Source organism: Buteo buteo, chromosome 23 (genome assembly GCF_964188355.1).
Source record: "Buteo buteo chromosome 23, bButBut1.hap1.1, whole genome shotgun sequence".
NCBI classification, from domain to species: domain Eukaryota; kingdom Metazoa; phylum Chordata; class Aves; order Accipitriformes; family Accipitridae; genus Buteo; species Buteo buteo.
This window is the reverse complement of record NC_134193.1, coordinates 19,142,035-19,164,643: the sequence shown is the minus strand read 5'-3', so window position 1 is coordinate 19,164,643 and position 22,609 is coordinate 19,142,035. Positions and strand designations below refer to the sequence as shown.

The following is a 22,609-nucleotide window of genomic DNA, read 5'->3' as shown; positions in this document are numbered from 1 at the left end:
TGGCACCTTGTGGGTTGAAGATGCTGCCAAGCAAGTAGTGGTGGGAAGACCTCAGCTGCAGGCTCCTGCCCTATCTCAGTAGGCAATGCCAGCACCTTACATGCAGTCAAAGACTCTGTGAGTGACTGATGGCGGTGGTCTCGCCATCCTGGAGGTGACCCAGGGCTTCATTTTAGGGGAAAAAAAAAAAAATTACTGGTACATGTTGGTCCAAATGCAACAACTGCAGCCAGTGTCCTAAAACGCAGAGTCTCTGATGGCCATGGATGCTCTTCAATTGGAAAAAAAATGGGGAAGTGCAGGCACGTGTGCTTGCCCTCAGCACTGCCGGGACGGCAGTCCCCGGAGACTTACCTCGGACCACTCCGACATCTCCCACTGCGGCCCGCAGGCTGGGTTCTTGCAGACCTTGCGCTCATCCGGCCGGGTGATGTCAGCGGACTCGCAGAGGTCGCTGTAGACGGAGCTGTCGAATCCTGGAGAGATCATCTTCCAGCAGCGGACGATGCGGAACTGGTAGCCCTCCCCGCAGGTGCGGGAGCACTCGCTCCAGCTGCTCGTCTCCCACCTGTGGAGGCAAAAAGAGGCCATCGTGCCAGGCACGGCTGGACCGGGGCCGGAGCATCCCACAGGAAAACCCTGCCTGCTCTTGGCTGGATGGAGACGGCTGCAATAGGAAGGAGCTGTAGTCAGGCTGCCAGCGTGCGAGAAGTTTTCCCATGGGACGGGATGTATTAACATATGGTGGTTTCACCCAGCAGACCTGAGCTCATGCCCGCAGCGGTGGATGCTAAAACCGGATTGCCGAGAGGCACCGGGACGGTGAGGCACGGACCGGTGCCCTCGCTGCCCAGCATCTGTTGCCCACAGGCTGCACGATCCCCAGCCGAGACCCTGCGTGTGCCAGCACTTTTCTCTGCCATGCTTTTCGCCTATGTTTGACCTCTCTTTTTTGCCTGATCAGCTAAAGTACGGAGAGGACACAACCACGCATCACCCTGCAAATCCCAGCAATAATGTCACACAAAGCTGTCTGAGCCCCGGCAGCACATTCGTGTACCACCATCAGTCTAACTCTGCTAATATCACGCAATGGGCTGGGAGAGCTGGGATCTGCTCCGAGACATTGCCTGCCCCTTACTGTGCCCCACCACTACTGTCCTGACGTTACAAGAGGGGAGCAGCTTGTAAACCAAGGGAAAAGACATAAAAAGTCCAGATTTTTACAGTACGTTAACATTATAGTACTCCTGAACTAAAGAATAAGCTAAAAATGTAAAAATCTAAGTGGATCAGAATTCACAGCCACCCCGCAGCTGCCGTTCTCTGAGCAGAAGAGTCACGTCCCCCGGCTGCACGCCGGCCTCGCACCCCACATGGGGCTCCAGGCACAACAAGCAGCCGTAGGGAAATGTCACACATTTAGAGGTGCCACCTAAATTCGGAAGGGAGATGAAACCAAGGTCTTTCCCATCCAGATCAGGCAACGTTCTCTTAGCACTTTCCGTTGGAAAAGCGTTGCCAGCCCAAGCAGCATCCCATCTGCCTAAGTGCTAGCGAATGTGCTCGGCTGCCCCGTTTGAGTTCCCGGCAGCTCCTTGGTTTACCCACCGCCGAGCTGCAATTGCTGGTAAATCATAGAGCAGCTCTTCTCTCTTACAGCGCAAGCCCCTGGAGCTGGAACAGCACAACTATAAGGAGGGGTGGCTTTATAAAAGACCAGGGGGGTAATCTAAGCATGAAAAGAGCCCTAATGCTTGTGCTAAAAAATTACTGAGTTAATGCAAATAGAGATTAAAGCCTCCACGTACAGGGCAGGTACATTTCCAGCAGTAGCACCATCCACCCCCACACACTTTTCTTGCCTCAGCTGCAGCCTGCCCTGGCTTTCAGCCTTAACATACAAGGTTCAACAAGATCTTATGTTGCAAAGGGCACGTCCTTTCCTCCCCCGTCCTCCTTTACAATTACCCAAGGCGAAAGCAAGCACCCTCCAGGGACCAGGTGCCATACCTGGTCCCTGGCATCACTCTAGTCTTGCCTTGCACTTTTCACAAGTGACACCAATCCAGGGCGTGCACCAGCCAGCTTTATTTCTCCCTTTGCCCTGTCCCTAGTCTGACACCATCACAGTCCTCCTTCCCTTTGACAGACACCGGTCTGTCCTGCCCGTAACTGTGTTACTTGCAAACCTTCCAACAAGCACACCCCATGTTACAAACCAGCAGCAGGGGTGCCCCGAGCTGCACAGCCTGGCTCTGGACCACAGTCACGCTGTTCAGATAAAGAGCCACATCAGAAGGAAAAACCTTCTGAAGGACTTCCAGCACGGGTTCCCCTCTGCACCAAGCTCTTGCCCCAATACAAGCAAACCTCAGTGATGTTTGGGATGCTGAAGGGACCAGAGGGCTGGATCCATGGCACAGTTTGCAAGCCCGGCCCCTCCACCCAATTCACACGCGTTCCTCCACGTGCCAGACAGGACAGGGTACTGCCTGTGGTGTTAGAAGCCGGACTTGATGGGAGCCCCGGGTGCAAACTCTGCCAGGATTTACAGAAGTTTTAACCTGGCAGCTTGAGCTAAAGCACTCGGGAGGAAAGTCTTGCTGCAGCCCAGGCAGATGCAACTAGGGGAGGTGGGACGGGGGTGCTGTGGGCCACCCCTGCAACCCCCCCACCAAATCCATGCCGACCCCCTCCCCCAAATCCATCCACAGCAGAGAAAGCGTGGAGCCCCCCAGGAGCACCCTGTCGAGGTGGTACCTTGGCTGGCACTCTCTCCCAGCACAGAACTCATGGATGGGCTCAGGACGGGTCATGGCATCACAGTACGTATCATCCACTTCGATCCCATCATAGCGAACACACATAGCATATGTGGACATCACTCCTAGTTTTAAAGAGAATACATACACACAACAGAGGACGCTTGGTGATTTTGACATCCAAACTCTTTTTTTTTTCTTTTTTTTTTTTCTTTTTTTTTTTAGCTGCGTTTTCCAAAACTTCCTCCCCATGGAAAGCAGCAAGCTGGACTTTCTGGCCCATGGGATGGATGCTGCCGGGAGGGGAGGACCACGGTGGCCACCCAGCCAACATGGGCAGCACGGTTGAGTTGAGCCAGCTCCGAAGGCGGGCATGGCCACCCCTGCCAGGGCTCACCACCAAGATCAATATATGACTAACGTTTTTATAGGAAACGCTCAGGGCAATGAGTCTGCTCGGCAGCTCCCTCCGCCTCGCAGCCATCAGCTCCCACCCTGCTGGGCTCGTGGGTGGAAGCGACAAAAAACAGTCCCCAACCCACTCCATCCACCCACTCTCTCTATAGGCATGACACCCTGTTTGTGCCCGGGTGCCCCCCAGGAGCACCCAGCATTCCGGACCAAGGAAGGGCTCCCAGGGGCTTTTCAAGGAGGCACCTGCCCCTCCTGCTCCCCTGCCGAAAGCACAGGCAGCCAGTGGCGGCAGACCGAGACCTTTTCCCCCGCAGCCTGCCGTGCCAGAGTAAATGTTGTGAAGTCCATTCTGGGACCTGGCTGGGGACCAGGAGGCTGCTCTGGCTACAGGTAACAAGAATTGCAGCTCTCGGGAACATATGGTTTACATGAAACTAAAAAAAGATCTACAGCTCTTGACATGGTATTGCTTCTCTGCGATATGTCATTAACAAAAGGCAAGGAGAAAGGAGAAATTTAAGTAAAACCTCTCTCTGCTAGCTGCAAACTGGGGCAGATCAGCCTGGCCCGATCAAGGGGGAAATTTGTTCAGAGGGGATCAAAGATGCCAAAAATGTCCCAGAACACATGGCTGACGAGATCCTGGGGAAAGGGACGGCTTGCAAAGCTCCTGCTGCCGGCACACTGTGGGCATATGTCTGCTGGACAAGAACAAATGTTTAAAAAATAAAATCCTTGCATTTGCTCTTTTAAGAGATGTCCCTTAGATTGCAATCTACTCTCTCCCCCTTTTTTCCTTCTTTCTAATTCCAGAAGCACCGCAGGATCTGGATTATTTCAGGGACGGTGCTGTCAGGGAGCAGTGCAGGCGACTGCACGACCCACACGCGTGCTTCATTACAAGTGATGGGCTCCCAGAGGCCAGGACTCCCTAACCAAGGAGTAAAGGAGGAGAGACATCAGGTGGCTTGAAGCTTTTCGGGGGGCAAAAAGGGGGAATTTACGCAAAAAAAAGAATACAGGCTCAGTTTTGATATCCCTGGCATCTATGTCGCTGTTCCAGATTTACACCCTCGCAGCCGAGATCAGGCTCCAGGGTAGAAGGAGTGGGAGAAACAAAACAAAATCAAAAAGCCAAGTGCTATTTTGTTTCCTGCCAGAGCTGAACAGTCTTCAAAATTTCACTCTGTGGGGAAGCAGCTGAGCTTTTCAAAGCCCTCTGAACGGTCAAAAATGGGAGGAAGGAGAAAAAAAAAAAAAAGGAAAAAAAAAAAAAAAGGAGGCAATTTGCTGAGACTCAGCACAGGTTTGGGGATTCCACTGAGCCCCAGCACGTCCTCACTGGGCTGGGAAGCAAAGGTGATGTTCAGAGCTCCCCGAAGGGAGCGTGTTTTGGGGGATGATGGACATGCCAGGCACCAATGCCCGGCCCCTGACATCAGTGGGCTTTGCACACTCTCGGTCCCTGGCTCCTCTCCCCGCCTTTGCACCCGGGTGGAACAGATTTGGGGTCGTGCTAAACCAGCTCCAGAGATTGCAAGATCCCCTACACATCACCAGGTCCTTCCCATCCCTAACAGACATAAAAGTGACTCACACACCAGGTGATTTCAGCGGTTGTGCAGAATTTGGCTGCTTCTTATAACTACCTGTGGTACATGTAGAGCTGCAGGGTTCATGGGAGGAAAGCTTCCACCTGTACATGTCAGCAGCACTCACACCTTGGCCCTTTCTTAACAACTTCAATCTGTTTCTAGCAATAAGCAAACAAAAAAAAAACAAACAAAAAAACAAAACAAAAAAAGGCATTTACAAGGCGAGCGGTGATAGGCCATGTCAGACACACACATCTGCCAGCAGGCTGCAGTTCGGTTGGGTTTGGGTTTGGGAGGGGATTTGCTTTGTTTGGCGGTTGGGTTTGGTTTTTCTGATTTTTTGGGGTTTGTTTGTTTGTTTTAATTGGTTTGTTTTGTTTCACAACATACCTGTCCTGAGCCCCAAGTAGAATCCCCAGCCCGGTTAGAGGCAGAGCTTCCACTGTCTAGAAATAGAGAGAATGGGATAAAAATACCCACAAGTAGAAACAGTTCAGAATTTAACAAAGTTTGCATTTTCTGCTCAAATACACCTGGCCCTCGGCATACAGTGACTAAAGGTGCAGTATCTCCTCCCCTGCGTCTCCAGGGCCGGGCATGCCGACTCGTGCTGCTCAACACAGCAGAGCTTTCGGCTGCTCAAATCTCAGCAGCTCACTCCTTCTGAAAGCCAACACGTGGCACAGGAGTTTATAAGCTTGCTTCTCAAAGCGCACTTTGCTCTTAAACACCAAGGCATGCCATTTGCCTACCCGCTGCTTTTGCCACTCTTGTTTTGGTTTGGTTTATTTTGTTTTATTTTAGGTAGGTAATTTGCATCGCTCATATCCCCGCTGCGCTCAAACACGTAATGCCATCGGGAGAGGAGTAACGGAGTCAGCCTGGTGTATGAAAAAGCATTTGTCAAACCAAGAATAACAGCTTCTCCCAGTTCAGTGCATCCTACGTGCTGTGAGGTTATAACACATCAGGGATACTGCACCTTTACAACAAAAGGCTTCAATTCTGTTCTCATACCTTTGTTCAAACCCTTGAAACAGCTACACTGAAATAGTGTACAAGGTTGTATCCTGACATCCAGTTGTCTCTGGCCTGGCGAGATATGCAGCTCGTATGATTTCTAGGCAGCAGAAGCTCTGAAATTGCCTTATTTAGTTATTCGTAAGAAAAAGTTCAGGTTCAGTCTATCAAATCAACCTTTAAAAGGACACTGTTGAGAATCCAGCCATTTCCTTTCGGACCCACCCTCCTTCCACCGCCAGCAGTGAGCCTCCAGAAGGATTAAAAACAACAATCTCATTTTCCCTGTTGATTTTGCCTCTGTCAGTTTGGCAAACGGTCGCTTCCTGCACTTGAAATGGAACTGAAATGAATGTGACTATTTTTTGCGGAAAAATAACAACCTCAGCTCACTATAAATAGTGCTTTATCTTGCCAAAACAGCACTGCCTGGGGACCCATGTCGGCCTCCGAACCCGGCTGAGCCCCGGCTGCCATCGGTGTGCTGCCTGCTGCCACCCAGCCAGGAGAGGGCTCACAAGATGACAGTTTTCAGTAAAAGCCATTAAAACATAGCCGACATCTGCTTTTTGTACTTTAACTTGCCTGGAAAACAGGGTATTACCTAGATCCTCCAGGCTATACCCTGCTCTCCGAGGCACCAAAGTAAACACCAAGTTACCCTGTGACCGGGACTCCCTCTCCCTTGAAAGGAGAAAATAATCTTCAAAATAAGCTTTATACCACATCTGAGGACAGAAAAATCTTTCAACAGTGTCCCTTTAATGTATGTGATCCTAAATAAAGAGCTTCTTCTATGCTTAACAAGGTCGGAGGGACAAGTTCTTTCCAGATAAATCAGACATTTGGTCATAGGGCAGCGTTTAGCTCTCTTACCATTTCAAGCAAAGACAAAACTGTCATTTTGTTCTCCTCTAAACGCAAACAGCAGCACATTGTCCCACAAAGCTGGTGGGCTTTTCTCTTTTGTTTTATTTTTTCTTTTTATTATGAGCTTTATAATAAAGTCAAGTATTTTCTTCCCTGCCTGCACTTTGCTTCTGCTTTTCAAGCAAGAAACAGCACCAAAAATTAGCACCAGCCCCTCACCCATAGCTGAGGTCTGGGCCGCCCATCTTCCCAAAACAGTCCCCGTAGCAGAAGAATAATCCTAACAAGTGCACACAAACATCACAGATCAACATCCAGAGTCCCTGGGCTCACATTTCTGTGTTTTATTTCAGCTTTTATTTTTAAGCAAAGGGGAGAAACCCATGCCTCCTCTTGCAGGATCAGCCCTGGCCACATACCACAGCATGGGCATGGGATGAAGGGTGCCTGGATCTGCCCTGGCATGCCACGGAAAGGTTTTAACTGCTCCAGGAGAAAAAACAGCAGCACTGCATCCCTACCATGGCACAAGAGCCACCCACCCATCCCCATCCCAGCAGGGCTTGTTCCCAGAGAGGAAATGTAACACACCACGCTGGTACAAGGTGCTCCTATAACTGGATAACTCCATCCACACTAAGAACTACAACAGTTTAGAAAGAAATAAAATGCCCCACCTCTAACCAACGCTGTCCCACACGTACAGAGTGGCTGGTTACAGCCCACAAAGAGATGATCTTCCCTTGCTTGTTCATTGACAGGGAATGAAAATGAGCAAAAAGCCACTGTCCATCCCAAACTGAGCCTGGGAAGGGTTTGGGAGGTCTCCTGCCCAGAACTAGGCTGGCGCCAATAAGAGACTGGGTCCCACAGGGCCTCGCACAGTCCAGTTTTGCCCATCTCCAAGGATGGAGATCCCCCACGCCCAAGGTAAAAAGTTTTCCCTTGTGCCCCATCGCCATTTCCTTCAATGCAGCTTCTGGCTGTCCCCTCCACCTCCCTTCCTCCTGGAGAAACAAGTCCTATCCCCAACGCTCTCCACATGCCTCGTGCTCCAGCACCCTGCCCATGACCCGCCAAACCCAAAACCGCGTCCCACTGTCAGCATGGGCTTTATCCTGCCGTGTTAGGTGCCAGCAGGAGCTTTAACCGTGGCCTCAGGGAGCTGAGCTGGGGCTCCTCATCCATCATTCCCACCCAGGGGATACAGATACAGTGATTAGCATTATGATTGCAACTGGGCTTGAAGTAACAAATAAGAAGTTGGGGGAAGCAATAAAGGCAGGCTGTCCTGACAAAGTCCCTTCTCTCCCATCCCCCAGAAGCGAGGATCACCCATCTCTGCAGTGGTAGTAGAACAGCCGGTCCCTGAGCCTGCAAACATGCCCATCTCTCCCTCCTCCACAAGTGCCCACGCATGCAGATGCTCTAATTGTCGATGACATTATGGGACTTTCTGAACTGCTGGGGAGGAGAGCAATGCCTCTTGAAATGAGGTGCAAGTGGTTTTGTCGCCTTCTTTTTCTTCCCCCTCTATTTTTTTATAATATGACATGTGTCCAAACAGCATGTTTCCTGCACCCCAGCTGCCCCACATCTGCCCCCACCATGGCCCTACAGCAAAGGATAGAGCCAGCGAGGAGCTGAGCATCTCTCAGCCCAAGCTATAGCTCCAGCTGGGCCTGAGTACAGCCTTTTGGCTAGTGCAAAACTTTTTTTGGATATTAATGTTTAGATCTGAAAAGTTCATGGTTTATTCTAGAGAGTGGGGGGGAGAAGAGGGAACACTGTAGAACAAAACCAAGGGAAGAATGAGGTGGCGGGCGGAAATGGCAATGCTGGGTATCCTTCCTGAAGGGCTTTAAATCCCTGCCCTGTGCCTTCAATAGATGGGCAGCCAGGGATAGTGCAAGGAGCTTTTTAGCACCACAAAAATCTGCACTGGAGCCACTGACAGTCTTTTGTGATGGTCCTGTAACAGCCAAGCTGCTCTGAAGCGTAAAGGATGTAAAGGTCCCTCTATTCCCAGGAGGTAGGAAAGCACTAGCCCATTTAACAGCTACTAGGAGAGAGGTTTGGGGTACAGGGTGCCAGCCGAGGCCACGCAGGGAGTGTGCTGGGGACCAGGGGAGCCCCAAGGGGCAAGGCAGCCCCCTCCCTCGCCCCTGGGGCACGGTAAGGCAGGGGAGCTGACGGCACTGCCCTCGCCTGTCAGACTGCTAATGAAATGCTTGCTTTGGCAGCCAAAGGCAAAATTTCCAAGCCAAGCCACGAGAAGAGATGATAGACTCAAGCCCTTGGCAACGTTTTAATGTTCTTATCATTAAGAAGTTTGTTGATACGTTTGGCTGCACGGACATTTTCTTTAGCATAAGTTTCTTTAGCATAAGCTAGTATAAGTTCTGGGTAAATACAGCTAACTAACCAGAGAGCATCTGCTCAGTGCTTTACATCTTCTGAAGCTCAGCATCGTAACCCATGTTTTACTGGTGGTGAAGACTAGGAGACAGAAGAGTCAAAGCAGCAGAGCCAGGAGGAGATGCACAGAGGAACTTTGGGTGCCGTGGGTCCCCAACAAGCCATGGGGGTGCACAGCAGGACCCAAATCCCCAGCTGTGGTTCTGGCACCTGGATGACTCCCAAGGCCTTGATTTCAGCTCAAGCTCTCTGGGGAGTGCTCTAATATGTGGCTACACATGAAGGAGGGCTAATTGCTGCTCTGCAGCGATGGTCCCATCTCAGTCCCCGTGTGCCCACACCAGGAATGAGCTCCCATGGGCTGGGAGTAAAGGCTGCTCCCCAAACAGCCCCGGGGCACCTCGAAAGGCCCTAGACACAGACTTGTGGACAAGCACTGACCTGAGACTCCCTTTCACCCAGCCCATCCTTGCCCAGACAAACTCTGCTGCTAAAGATAGATTAAGCCTGTTTTCCTTTTTTTACCTTCCCACTGCATTTTATAACACTACCACTCCAAACCAGCCATTAAAAGGAATCTTGAAGTGATGGTCCTAATATCAATCAATGAGCTGCCACTGGAAAGCTTTTGATATTCTTGTCAAAGCAGTGATTAACTGCATTGTTTCCGCATCTCTCAAGGCAGCAAACCCAGGCTATTTCTGCAAACCCTACAGAGGAGCTCCTGTTGTCCTCTCCAGCAGTGGGTTAAGCAGACTGGGCCATGCCTGGGAGCTGCTGGAAGCGTGTTCCTGCCAACACAAGTGAGGAGGATCATGGGTGGCAGTCAACAGGGTGGGTAAAAAGGGGCCAGGACCAACTTCTGCTGCATCAAAACTTGGAGGAAGGGGCCTGGGGAATTAGAGCAGGATGTCAAGAGAAGGCAAAAGGAAGAGGCTTCTTTATGGCCATGGCTCTGATAACAAGCTATGACAGGCAGAGCAATGCACAAGCTGACAGCCATCAGCACAGGCTTGCCAATATCCCCACTAAGGAGGGCAGTGAGTTTTCCTCTTGCTTAAATGCTCTCTTGACTTTCTGCTCCCAAACCTCTGGCCCTTCCTTCCAAATTAACCCCCAACAGAAAGCGTTCATGTAAATCATCCTACCCCCACTTACCTTCTGGCTTCCAAAGCAGACAGAAGCCATGCAATGGGGTCTGAATTAAGTACAGGGCTATTACGAGTCAAGAATAGCAATAAATAGGATTTACTATAATTAAAGACATGTCTCCTACCTTGCTTTGTGGGTTCTGTTCCCTTGAGGGCTGGTCATGGTGATAGTGGCATTTGAAAACGGCGTCTCTGCAGATGTGTTGATGGCTTTGCTCAGCTCCATGTAAGTGCTATTAATGGTGTAGGTCACAACGCCATCAGTGTCCTCATAGTCAACATAGAGGCTGTCAATGTGTGACCCCACAGAGTTGATTGGGTCTGCCTGGGCAAAGATGCTGTTCATGGTCATGTTGAGCACCAGCTCCTTGGAGTCCGAGGTCTTGTCCAGCAGCTTGTCCGTGATGGCATTCTCCAAAAGGAATTCCCTGGAGGTGAACCTGGGGTCGAAGTCTCTGTCGTCATGGTCTGTCTGGTAAGTAGACCTGGTTACGTTTGAATCTAGATTGGAGCCAACAGGGGGAAACAACAGTGACAACCACAAAATGCATTCAGGCTGGGAGGCGAAAGCAGCCCGGAGCAGCAGGGGCACGCCGGAGCCTGAGCAGCCACCGGCGAGGCTAGAGGCAGGAATTGGGGTCTTGGGGAAGGGGAATCTCATGGGGTTGTATCCCTTTGGGAAGGGTGTACAGCTCTGTGGGTCTCATCCTGCTGTCGCGTGGCCAGAGGAGAGCTCAGCACCTGCCAGCACTGCCCCAAGCAATAGCAGAGGTCAGAAAGGAAGATGCCCTCCTGGCCCCAGAGCCCATGCAGCCATGCTGGGAAAGCGCTCAAGGCAGTTGGGTGGTGGGATGCCCAAGGGACTGGAGTGGGAAGGAGGCTGCTGGGGGCTGTGGAGAGGCGGGAGGTGATGGAAGATGTTGTGACGGGGAGCTTTGTGCACCCAGGGCTCCCTCCTGTCCTTGGCATGAGGCAAAGCATGGTGGGGCACCAGCGGTGAGACCTTACCCATGGCCACCCCCCACCCACCGGAAACCAGAACCTGAAGGGCAAAGAGGATTTATGAGCAGAGATGTTTTAAAGAACTTTCCAAGGTTTCCAAAAAACAAACCAGCAGAATCACCAGAGGTAGAAACAGAGCGTTTCTCAACAAGAGCTCTGAGAAGCAGAACAGTGAGGCCCAAGTCTCCTCCTTACCTTGGGGTTGTTTGCCCTTCAGTTTTGGCTCACAGTCAATTGTTTCTGCTCTTTCATAGACCTCATTGGTTTCCTGACCTTTGCTCAAGTTTAAATCTTCCTCCGTGTCCTGCCTTCCAAACACCTGGTTCTCCAAGTCTATCCTTTCCCTGGAGATTTTCCCAAAATAGGTTGCATTGTGCTGGATAAAACCCAATGGCACGTCTCCTTCGAACTCTCTGCTTTCTTCACTATCTGACTCGGAGAAGGTGTAGTAGATGGGTTGCAGATTTTTTGAGTGTGGCTTCCTCAGGAGGGTGTATTCAAACGTGATGGATGGATTCTTGCCATTTTGATTCCAGACCTAGCAAACAAATTAAATTATTAGCGGATGCAGTGAATATATGGCACGCAAAGCTTGTGATTCATCTTGCACTTGACAGTTGGTGAGCATCTACTTTGCTATTTCCAATCTGCTTTCCATCATATTGCCAATTTCTTACAACTGGAGCCCAGCACAATATTCCAAGGGTTATTTGGCAGCGCCGCCCTGGGGATCAGCCCCAGCTCAGGGACTGGGAATCACAGGTCATGCTTCCTCCTCTGCTGCTGAGCAACCACAGACTTGGGAGAGCCACTTCAGAAGTTACTGACCATCACTTAAAGCCACAAAAAATGGGTTTGCAAGGAGCATGCACATACCCCTTCAGCTACTACATCCCCACTGAGGATGGGGACTCACAGCTGATGCACAACAACCTCTTACTGGTCTAATGCTTTATAAGCACCCAAGCAACCATTCCTTTCCCTTCCAGAGGAGCCCGGGGCTACACGGAAGATGGCAGAAGTTAAGCTCTGGCTTGCTGCCCAGAAGAAAATTAAATTACTTTTCTTCATATGCCCGGTTTCAGATTGTTTGCTTTCAAGAAAGAGTTGGGGTTTAAGTTTTGTGCACTTGTCTAAGCTATCTGGCCCAATTTCTTATTTTTACTTTTCCTGCCAGGTAACTCAGATAAAAATGCCAAGAAGTAGAAAAGAAATCCCCCCCGCAGTGCCTGAGGCATCTTCTCCCTGCAGAGAGAGGGGTTACCAAGCCCACGTTCATTATTCACAGCCCTGCCTGCATCCGAGCGCGCTGACGCAAATGAAATAGGTTCATGCAAGGAACTGGGCACAGTAACTGCTCCCGCTCCCCTCCTCAAGCTGCCCAAGAAAGCTGTGAAACCATGGCAGGACTCTGCTCCCATGCCTACCCTTTCCTTGATCCAACATAGATTCTTCCCTTCCCCATCACACCCAGCCTTGCAAACTTGAAGAGTCAAAGCTCACCATTATATTCAACCCTTGATTTGTTGGTCCTTGTGCAACAATATACTCTATGCCAGTCTCATAAACATCCATGGGCCTGCGGTACTTGAACACTGTGCCTGCAATGTTGAAGTTCTTTGGACTGTCAACTTTGTAGTTCCCATTGAAGAAATAGTACCCAGCTTCATCAGCCACAGCTTCAAACGAGAGAGGAAAAAATCAGTGCCATCACATGTAAGAGCAGAGGTATGCAATATTGCCACTTGTTCATTCAGGAGATAAAATTATTAGAGCGTCACAGTAATAAAACAAGTGTTTCTCCTACATTACAATGCATTTGTCACTTATTTCCAACACATAGCATGCGAGCATGTGCCCAGAGTTCTGGGCCATGCGTCCCTCTACATTGCAAGCTCCCAGGTATGCGGCTTATGCTAGTCCATGGCTCCTTTCACCCTTCTGGCACTAGCACGGCATGAACATTTAATAATCACAGCTCTACAGACAATAAGCAGACTGTCAGATGGCCAAGAGCAGGAGTTGCCTCCCTGGGAGCACTGAGCTGATGCCACCTGACCCAGCAGTGGCCCAAGACAGGTCATCCAGAGCTAGCCCAGGAACTGTAAATCAAGCCTTTTTCATTCAAGCCCTTCCTACACACGGCCACGAGCCTCTGAGGCAGCAGAGCACGATGGTATTAAATGTGCATCTCTTGGGCAAGTCCAGATTTTTCCACACTCTTCCTGAGCAGCTCTGGCATCTCCACCATGAGATGGATGATGTGGTCACCAACAATTCAGCGAGGCAACACGTCAGTCACATCTCCTTGATGCTGTTGTCATGTGGCCATTGCACATTCCCCAAGCGGGAGAAGATCAAGAGGATCACAAGAGAGGTGAAGGCACTTGGCTATCTGTGATCTGGCCCCAGGGCGTTTGTCATGGCACACTGAAGTAGCAATAACATTGACCAACAATTTCTGCATTAAAGCAATTGAAGTGTTGATCTATACAGCCCAGGCGCTCAGACTGCAGAGAGGAGCAATGCACTGGCTTAGACAACGCGGTCGTGACTTACACCGACTATGGATTTAGCTCGTGTCTGCAGTAAAACTACATTCAGCTTTGCATTGGAAAAAGCACTAGCTAGTACAGGCACGCATTCTAGGGAAGTACCGAGAGGTTATACACACCCAGAACATCTGCAGATTTTTTCCGTTCTACTATCTGGATATCCCTTGCTCCAGCAGGAATGTGCGTTACCAGAGAATAGCCTATGGGAAACTACAGATTAATGAAAGGAACTTTGTAACAAATAATCTGAATGAAACGCTCTGTAATCAATACTGCAACATATCAAGCAAACTGGCCTTGATCCAAAATTATTTTTAAGGAGTTAAGGATTAAAGAAAAAAACACTAATGTTGGTAACTCTTAGGCTTCGAACAGGACTTATAGATAATAGAAAAGAAAAATGTGTGAACTATGCATCCTGGTTTATGGTGGAAAAACACAGCCACGGAGGGAAGAAGATGCAATCCTTACATGCACAAATATCATGTTTATCTAAACTGGTGTAAGAAAAGATATCTGAAGACTGCTTTGTTAGCTAGAGAAGCTGTGCTGTGGGTCAGTGTTGAACCCTGTGCTAGCCAGTCTTCCCAAAACCCCAGCAAGAGATTACAACTTGTTTCTCTGACTCCCCTTCGCTTAGCACTAGTTAAGTGATGGGACAAGTCCTCCTAAAGCCACGGAAGTTCCTGCAGCTTGTTCCATCTTAAACTGATCCTCAGAGAGCATTAATCATTATTCCTGAGTTAGACTGCTATATTTAGGACAAGTAGGTTCTGTTGCTTTACATCACTAATTTTGGAAATCCTGGTCTTTCAAAATATCCTCACTTCCTGTTATTACAAATCATTTATTTCTAGTCTTATTGGGTCATGAGAAAGAAGACTAAAATAGATGCCAGTCTCTTGCATAACCCTTTTGCACCATTCAGCAGAGACCTCAGGCTTCTGACAAGCACCATGCAAAGTTACTGGTTTTCTTTAAAGAAGGGTTTCCCTGCCCAAATTTACAAGTGGCATTAACACACAGAACACGTTGGAAAAAACTGAAGCAGGGCAGTTGGTAAGACCTGAAAGCAATTTACCAAAAAAAAAAAAAGTACATTTAAAAAATAGCCCTCTGATACAAATAAAGCAAAAGGTCCCCAAAAGCCTTACCAAGATGAGAATTTCCTTTCCGGTAACTGCCGGTCACGTGAGTGCAGCTGCTCCCATCTCCTTGGCAAACTCCACATTTATCCAAGGTGTGGGTGGAAAAGAGAATGCCATCGCATCCAATTGGCTAAAAAATGCACAAATAGAGTATTGAGGGTCAGGCAAATGTCGCACCCATTGTAATTTTCTGAATACTACTAACAATATTTTTGCTATAATGTTTAACAACCTCACATTTTCCAGACACGCAAACCCCTCGGAAATCAGTGTATTTGCAGGATGTTCCATCCCGAGCCTGAACCATTAACTGTCTCTGACCATCCACAGTGGTGCAATGGAGGTCACAGGGCTTGCTAGAAATGTGAACATAGTCATCTAAGGGGAAAGGATATAAAGATACATTCAAAACAGCAGAAACACAATAACTTTCATCCTACCAATGTCAATGAATCTCTGCCAAGCTAAACAACAGCAGCAACAGCACAATTGCACAGCAGCCAGCAGTTCAGAAGCTACCATCTCTTGTGCTTCAGGCTAGACAGGAGATCGTACTTCTGACAGCGTGACAGCCCACTGCTGCAAACCTTTGCACAGCCAGGCAGTCCTCTCTGCTGCCAGGAATAGATGCACCTAGTGGTATCGCTGCCATCAGCCCACGGGATGCACCGAAGCAGTAACGACCACTATTCTGTGCAAGGACTTGCAGTAGTGATATGTGTACACATTACACAAAAACATATGCATGTTCACGTATCAACATTTAATACATGAGTTTAATTAACATAGATATATTTTTATAAATACATATACAAGACTATATTCAAAACCATAGCAGCTTGAAACACAAGAACTTTTCCATAAACATTCACCCAAGTTGGACTCAATTGGCTCTTTGCTTTCTGCAGGCAACTGGCTGGCTGCATCCACTGGCACAGTAGTCCCACATTTTATGATATCCACAGGAAACAAATGACAAATTCACATTTGCATCAGAAACCCAATGCTAAGTGTTGAACTCCGCCAACTAGTGAGTGGTCATATACCCACTGGCCCGCGTGCCCAAGCAAGACAGCATCAATGTCAAAACATTACTCTGCAAATCCCCCAGGAGCCACGTGAACGCCTGCTAAAAAACAAAACATTTCACTGTAACTATTCTGGTGAATCATCCTGAAGAGCAAATACGTTTAAAGAAATTGTCACCTTGCCATAGGAAAGGGACAAAAGCAGCCAAGTAGCTATAGCTAACCAGTCTGCCACGGGCCAAGCTCTACCAGGCTGACCCTGCCAAGGTGGCTGGCAAGACAAGGGCTTGTTTCACATAAAAGGAGGCAACAAGTAATTTCATGAGGAACAATTGTTCTTAGGCATCTACAGAGACCCCTAAAATAAGAAAGTTGCACTAGTTCCCATCTCTATTTTTAGAGACCCAAATAGCACTGTGAGTGTGAAGAACCAGCACACAGGAGCCACCTTCTCCTCAGGAGAAGGGTCCCGGGTTCCCAGTAGCTCTAAAAGTTGGCCACCATTTTTGTTTAACGCTTAATTTTGATGGGAGTTAGGTGCCTAAAAATTAAATAAAATCTCAGTCTCTGACTCCTAAGTTATTTCGGCAGTTCTGCGTCACTCATCCTGGATGACCAAACCGACTGACTGCGTCTCGGTGACATTTGACAGAGCACATAAAGGGTGTGGGAGTGAGCAAATGTCACCGAAACGCAACACGGCCAGTAATGGCCACAGCTCAAAGGACACTTATTAGGGTGAGCCAGGCTCTCCCTGCAGCACAGTCCATCACGCCGTGCTCCCGCATCCTCCTCTGGCCTTTCAGCTCTCTGGTCCTTGGGAACCGTGACCAACACAGGCCACAGCCCTAAATTCATGTTGTTGTTTTATTTTTAAGCTACCCTGCAGCTGCAAAACATGCCTTTGAATTTGGGAGACAGCTGATTGTGTCTCTGAAAAATCACTTTAAAACAGCAGAGGAGGAGCCTTCCTGCAGGCTATAGCATCATAACTATCAAAATATTTTGGCTAAGCATTATGAAACACACAAAGAATGTCTTGTTACCAGGATATAAAGGTTTCCATTGATACGTTCTGCCGTTATACACATGGGAGTTAAATGATGAACACTGCTCCTCTCGAAAGCTCCTTCCGTTCGCAGGACACTCCTAGAATGGGATACATTAATATCCTGATGAAAACAAAATGCGGGAAAGGTTTCTGGCACATCTTGACCAGCTGCAAGGAGCATTTCCATTGCCTGCCCCATCCAGAGCCATATCCTCCTCCTCCCACGGCAGGGACAGCCAGGGGAAGCCCCCCGGGAGATGGTGCAAGAACCGCTCGCTGGGTTTTATGGCCCCCAGGGCAGGCAAAAGGCCCGAAGCCCCGACACGAGGGTGATGGGCACCAAAGACGGGAACTCCAGTTGCTTGGAGGGGCAATGGGGTGACAGCTACAGGACAAACGGTGTCCCCTCTCTGAGGGGCCCAGAAGTGCCATCACACGAAGCAAGCATGACTTTCCACATTTTGTATCAAGTGTTCCCAATGAGAAAAAGGATATCCTTACTTGTACTTTGCAGAGCTGGTATCTTTTGGATGTTCCAGTGCAAGTTTTATTAGCCAGCCCACTCACTGACTTTCTTCTGAATAAAGAAATGATGGTTAGACAGGGGTCAGAAACCCTTCTTTTCCCTTTTTTTAAATATATTTGTCCCCTGCTTCTGTACAATTGGTCTCCATGTGGCAGAGCCACATGGAGATCTATCACGGTCTCATTGGAGTTGATAGCAAAGGTCTCTCCGGCTTTGTTACCTGCAGCATCAACTATTCTTATTACGGCATCCTAGGAGGTATCATGGGGACAAGGTTTGCAAGGTGCCTTCTGGCAATCACACAGCCCAGAGAGGGCAGAGCCATGCGTGGAGCAGCCAGGATCAGTGCATTCCCAACCAACCCTGCACCACGGTGTCCTCGCTGCTGTGCCCAGAAGCCTTGAGAAGGGGCTGGTGCTATGTCTGCTGCCCATCTGCGCTAATCCCCACAGGAGAAATCTCAGGACCAGCACAGGAATAGCTTGGCTGGTCCTCTGGGCAGGGATGCCCAGGGCACAGCATCCTCACGGCAGCATGCTCAGGGACACCCTTACCTTCTGGACAAGCAGGGTTTGCCAGACAACACCTTTTCACCACTGCTTATCTACTGAGCGATAACCTTCTAGATCAAGTCTACCTCAACTCTACCCTTGGCAGGCGGGTGCCGTACCTCTGCCGCAGGCAGTGCCTCTCCTGGGACTTGACGCCTCCCCCGCAGGTCCTGGTGCACGCCGTCCACTTGGTCCACTCGCCCCACCAGTACGCGGTGACGTCTGCCCCTTCCTCCAGGCTGTTGGAGGTCTGCGTCAGGTCCTGCTTGAAGCATCAGGCGGGTCGGGGAGAGAAGCAGCAGTCAGCATCCACACTGCAGGGCCTGTGCGGGTGGATCGAGGGCATCCCCCCCGCCCAGCCTGCCCTGGGCAAACAGGGCATTTCCTTCTCCATCTGAGGTCAAGCCTGAGATTTCCATCTTGCAAGAAACCCTGCATTTTTCCAATTGTGTTTTCATTACAAATTGGAATGAAATGGCAATATTTGGGATTCCTCAGGAAAGGAAGAGTTCATTGTTTCGCTCAGTTGGCAAAACCGAGCTCCCAAACAACCCTAAACCCTCCAAGTCTTTTGGTGCTCTCCGACTCTTGCTCCACAGTGAGTTCTGGGAGCTGAAGAGCCATTTGCAGCCAAAAACTTCATTGAAAGCTTAAGCAAACCCTTGCAAAACCACTCTGCAGGGGGAGAGCACGCCAGTGGATGCTAGCAGGCTGGAGGAGCCCGTGCGTTCTCTTTGCGAGTACAGGTTTGTCACTTCTGACACCCCCACCCCTCAGCCACTGCAGGCAGCAGTGTGACCATCCATCAAAGGGCAAAGGAGCTGCTCCACCGGCAGCATCACCACTGCATGCCTGCGCTCGGTAAGGCGTTCGCATCCCTTTGCAAGGGGCACAGAACCTCCTGGGGGGGGCCCAGCTATTGCTCATTGCAGGGGCAGAGATGTATTTTTCCATCCAGAATCACCTGCTGGTTAGGTGAGTTTTATTAATTCTGTGTTTACTGGGAAAGGGATAATACTCCATGCAAAATAAATGAAAGCTCCAACCACCACAGGGACCAAGGAAGTGGTGCTCACCCAAGAGCAGGGTATGGCCTTTCAGAGCCCTGGAAATGATCTGTGCATGCTCTTAGTCACAGAAGGTACAACCTAAGTTAAGCCGAGACTAAAGAGCTAAGCCAAGTCATACATCCTCATGTTTGCTGTGGACCTGATGCATGCACAGGCCAGTCCTGCAAGTCCCAGGGGTTACCCAACTCAGACACGGCACCATTTTAAAGCCCAGAGACCCCTCCAGCAAGGCAACACGCTTACCTGAGCTATCACAAAGACAACGTTGCCCACGAGGAGAAGGGCCAGGGTGCCTTTCAGCTGGGATCGCGCACTGATGGAGATGCTGCTCCACCTCCACTTAGGTACCTTCATCCTAGAAAGCAACCAAACACGATGCTAAGCCAAACTTAGCCGCGCTGCCCTTTGAGAGCAGGGGCTGCTTTGCAGCCTGGGTTACACAGCACATGTCTTCTTCAGCATTCCCGGTCAGCTAAGTGACACCAACCACCAGTGACTGCAAGGGCTTGATTCTGAAGTTACATTTAATTAGTGGAATCATTAACAGGATACAGGTTCACATCCCATCTCGGCTGCTATCTTCCAAACCACAAGTTTGCACTGGTTCCCAGTGGCTGCACCTGATACCACCAGTGAGAGCTGAGGCTCCGAGCCTGCCTTGGAAGAGAGCATGGCTTACACTGAAGCAAGCGTTGCACAAGAGGCAGCGAGTAGAAGGGTCCCTGGATCTACAAAAGCAGTGCATTCAAATATCCCCATTTACAGAACTGCTCCTAGAAGAATAAGATGAAAGGCTTCGTAAACAAAAAAATGCAATTAACAGCTGTTATTTTTCCTTTTTTCATTTGTTCCACTCTAATTCCCACCGATTCCCAGGGAAGAAGCCTGTTATAGAAAAGAAACCACCCACAATTAAAGAGCAGAAATGCAGTATCCCAAGTGTCAGCCTTTCATCTCTTCTCCATCTGCCTCATGAAAGGGAGTAACCCAGAATGGCATTTTCTTAAGTAAAACCCAGCTCAAAACCACAATACGTTTTATTGTGAACCTCACTGCAAGAGCCAGAAAGGAGCAGGTTTCAGGAAATCATGCTTCCAGGCAATCAAAGCAGCTCAAGTCTGTAAGAAAAAGAAAAAAAAATATTCTCCCCTAAGCTAATTTCCCTGGAAAAGTAACTAGAGAGTATCTTTGGGAAGTAGGGAGGTGGGAGAGGTGCTGCTCCTGGGGAGAGGGGGCAGGACTGCAGACCTGCAATGTAAAGAGCTTCTCTCCTACCCCTTTTTCTTCTCGCAAGGGCTTTTTTGCAGCAGTTTTGGAAACGCAGAATTGCCGGCAATGCCAGCACGGCTTTGGTATCTGGCTTAGAGAAATTACCAGAGGGCTTCCGGGTCCCCAACTCCGCTTTGCGATCGCCCCAGGGTAGAGGTCCAGCATGCAAAAGACACTTTCCAAGAGGCAGATCCATTGATTAATGGAAGCCCAGAGCGCTTGGCTGGGGATCCCGGGGACAGGTGGCTGAGACTTGCCTTACACTTGGTTTTCATTAAGGCTTCCAGACACTTCTGACTCAAAGCCAATAACAGAGCTCGCTCAGAGTTTATCCTAGAGTCGATCAGAGCTGCATGTTTAAATAGAAGAAAAATTAAAGAAAGGGGGGGGGGAGGGAGAAGGGAGGGATGTCGCCCACAAGCATCGCGAAGCCGGGTACCGGAGGGAACCCCGCCGATACCGGAGCCCGGCCGGGCGGGAGGGAGGGAGAACCGCCCCGGGCAGCGCTGCCGGAGCTCAGCCCCCGACCGAGCGGGGACCGGGGACCGGCGGGATGCGACCCCCCCCCCTCCCCCCTTCCCCAACCCTCCGCGGGGGCCGGGCCGGGCCCGTACCTGGGAGAACGGCGGGGCCGGGTGGGACGATGCTGCGGGACCGGTCGGTAGCGGGGAGCCAGGAGCCAGGAGCAGCGGGCCCCCAGACGCTCCCTCCCTCCCTCCCTTCTTCTCCTTCTCTCCGACTTCAAAGGGCAGCCAAAAGCGCCGGGGCTTCCAGCGAGGAGGAGCCGCCGCAGTGGCTCCCCCCAGCCCTCGCCGGCCGCTCTTATAGCGGCGGAGAAGAAGGGGAGGAGGTGGGGGGGGGGGGAAGGAAGAAGGAAAAGGGGGGGGGGACACACACACACGGACGGAATTCACACCTCTCGGCCCGGGATGCCCCCACCCCGGTTAACCCCTCGCCTCCCCCGGCGCCGGCCCGCGGCCGCCAGCCGGTTTCCTGAGGCGAGGCTGGGGGGGGGGACACAGACGGGGGGGGGGGACGACGACGACGAGGGGGGGGAGGCCGTACGCATGCGTCCCCGCTTCCCGCCCCCCACCTCACCCCAGGCACCCCCCTGTTCTCCTCAGGGAGATGCTGCTCTGCCCTTTCTCGGGGGGGGGGACACGACGACGACGATACCTGCTGCCCCCCCCCTCCCCACCTCCCCATCCACCCCCCCTCAGCATCACCAGCACGGAGCGAGGTGGCCAAATTCTTCCCGGGTCCGTCCGCAGGCCGTATCCTGCCCGTGGATGTGCAGGGAGGGCTGGTGGGCTGCGGTCTGTAAGGGGGTTTTCGTTGCGTTTTCGGCTGAAAAAAAATATAAAGCCGGCTCCCCGCCGTCCTGGGCTTTTGGGGTGTCGTTTGCTAAGGTTCGGCGTCAGTCGTGCCGCTCGCAACAAGTTTTCTGCCACGCAGGAGGGTGGCGGTGGTCAGAAATGGGGTCGGTGGATGGGAAAAGCCATTTTGGGTGAGAGCGGTCCCCTTGGCTCGGTGACAGCCGTGCGCGTATTCTATCTGATCCCTGCACGTGTGTGTGTCAGAGAGAAAAGCCTAGGGCGTAAAGAAGGACACGGTTAAACAGCGTACGTAACCTATAAACGATATATGCGCTCTGTTCTCTGCCGTCTTTACGTGTAACGCGGTGGATGAGACGCCTCACCTACGTGGTGACACACGTTCCTATGCATTCCATAGCACACCCCCCCTGCACACGCGCTGCTCACATCCCAGCAGCTTTGAGCAGCCCAACCTGAACAATTCCCTTCATCCACCAGAGATGCTTCAGCTCAACCCTTCTCTCCTTCCCCTCTAGACCTGCCCCGCGCGGGGCAAAACCAGTGCTCCCAGTGGGACACCGCACCCCGGCACTGGCTCTGCACCCCAGGCGATCACTGCAGTTTATGGTGGCTGTCGCCACCAGCTGCTCCTGGCCCTCGGTGGCAACGTTCAGCCCTGTCGCCACTTGCCACGGGCCAGGAGGTCCCATCTGCAGGCCCTCGGGGTGTGCTCCCACCCCGCCGCGAGCACGGATCTCCGCACAGCTCCCAGCACCCCGCGGGAATCGCCGCGGGTCCGCGGTGGTGTTCATTTGGACCCAGTCCTCCCAGGGATGGCTGTGTGAAGCTGAGCAGAGAAT

General features: G+C 50.8%; 1 protein-coding gene and 1 long non-coding RNA gene across 8 annotated transcripts in view; both read right to left on the bottom strand.

Moving 5' to 3' along the window:
- The window catches only part of ADAMTSL2 (ADAMTS like 2), a 28,488-nt gene extending 7,258 nt beyond the window's left edge, over positions 1-21,230 (bottom strand). Inside the window, exons 1-16 of one of the 7 annotated variants that reach the window (XM_075054697.1) lie at positions 20,413-20,696; positions 20,213-20,282; positions 19,844-19,937; positions 19,408-19,519; positions 18,214-18,356; positions 17,519-17,594; positions 17,013-17,115; positions 15,171-15,316; positions 14,945-15,068; positions 13,910-13,990; positions 12,739-12,914; positions 11,431-11,773; positions 10,359-10,734; positions 4,829-4,932; positions 2,764-2,890; positions 355-568 (exon numbers count right to left, since the gene is read on the bottom strand). In XM_075054697.1, coding sequence (XP_074910798.1) covers positions 355-568; positions 2,764-2,890; positions 4,829-4,932; positions 10,359-10,734; positions 11,431-11,773; positions 12,739-12,914; positions 13,910-13,990; positions 14,945-15,068; positions 15,171-15,316; positions 17,013-17,115; positions 17,519-17,594; positions 18,214-18,356; positions 19,408-19,519; positions 19,844-19,923 — 2,205 coding nt within the window. In that variant the 5' untranslated portion in view covers positions 19,924-19,937; positions 20,213-20,282; positions 20,413-20,696. Of the gene's footprint in view, positions 1-354; positions 569-2,763; positions 2,891-4,828; positions 4,933-10,358; positions 10,735-11,430; positions 11,774-12,738; positions 12,915-13,909; positions 13,991-14,944; positions 15,069-15,170; positions 15,317-17,012; positions 17,116-17,518; positions 17,595-18,213; positions 18,357-19,407; positions 19,520-19,843; positions 19,938-20,212; positions 20,783-21,047 lie in introns of those variants that run through there. The other 6 variants (XM_075054695.1, XM_075054693.1, XM_075054698.1 and 3 more) reach the window with 6 other exon arrangements.
- A 107-nt stretch (positions 21,231-21,337) lies between these two features.
- The window catches only part of LOC142043480 (uncharacterized), a 36,441-nt gene continuing 35,169 nt past the window's right edge, over positions 21,338-22,609 (bottom strand). Inside the window, exon 3 of the long non-coding RNA XR_012654054.1 lies at positions 21,338-21,780. This is a non-coding gene — a long non-coding RNA (uncharacterized LOC142043480). The remainder of the gene's footprint in view (positions 21,781-22,609) is intronic.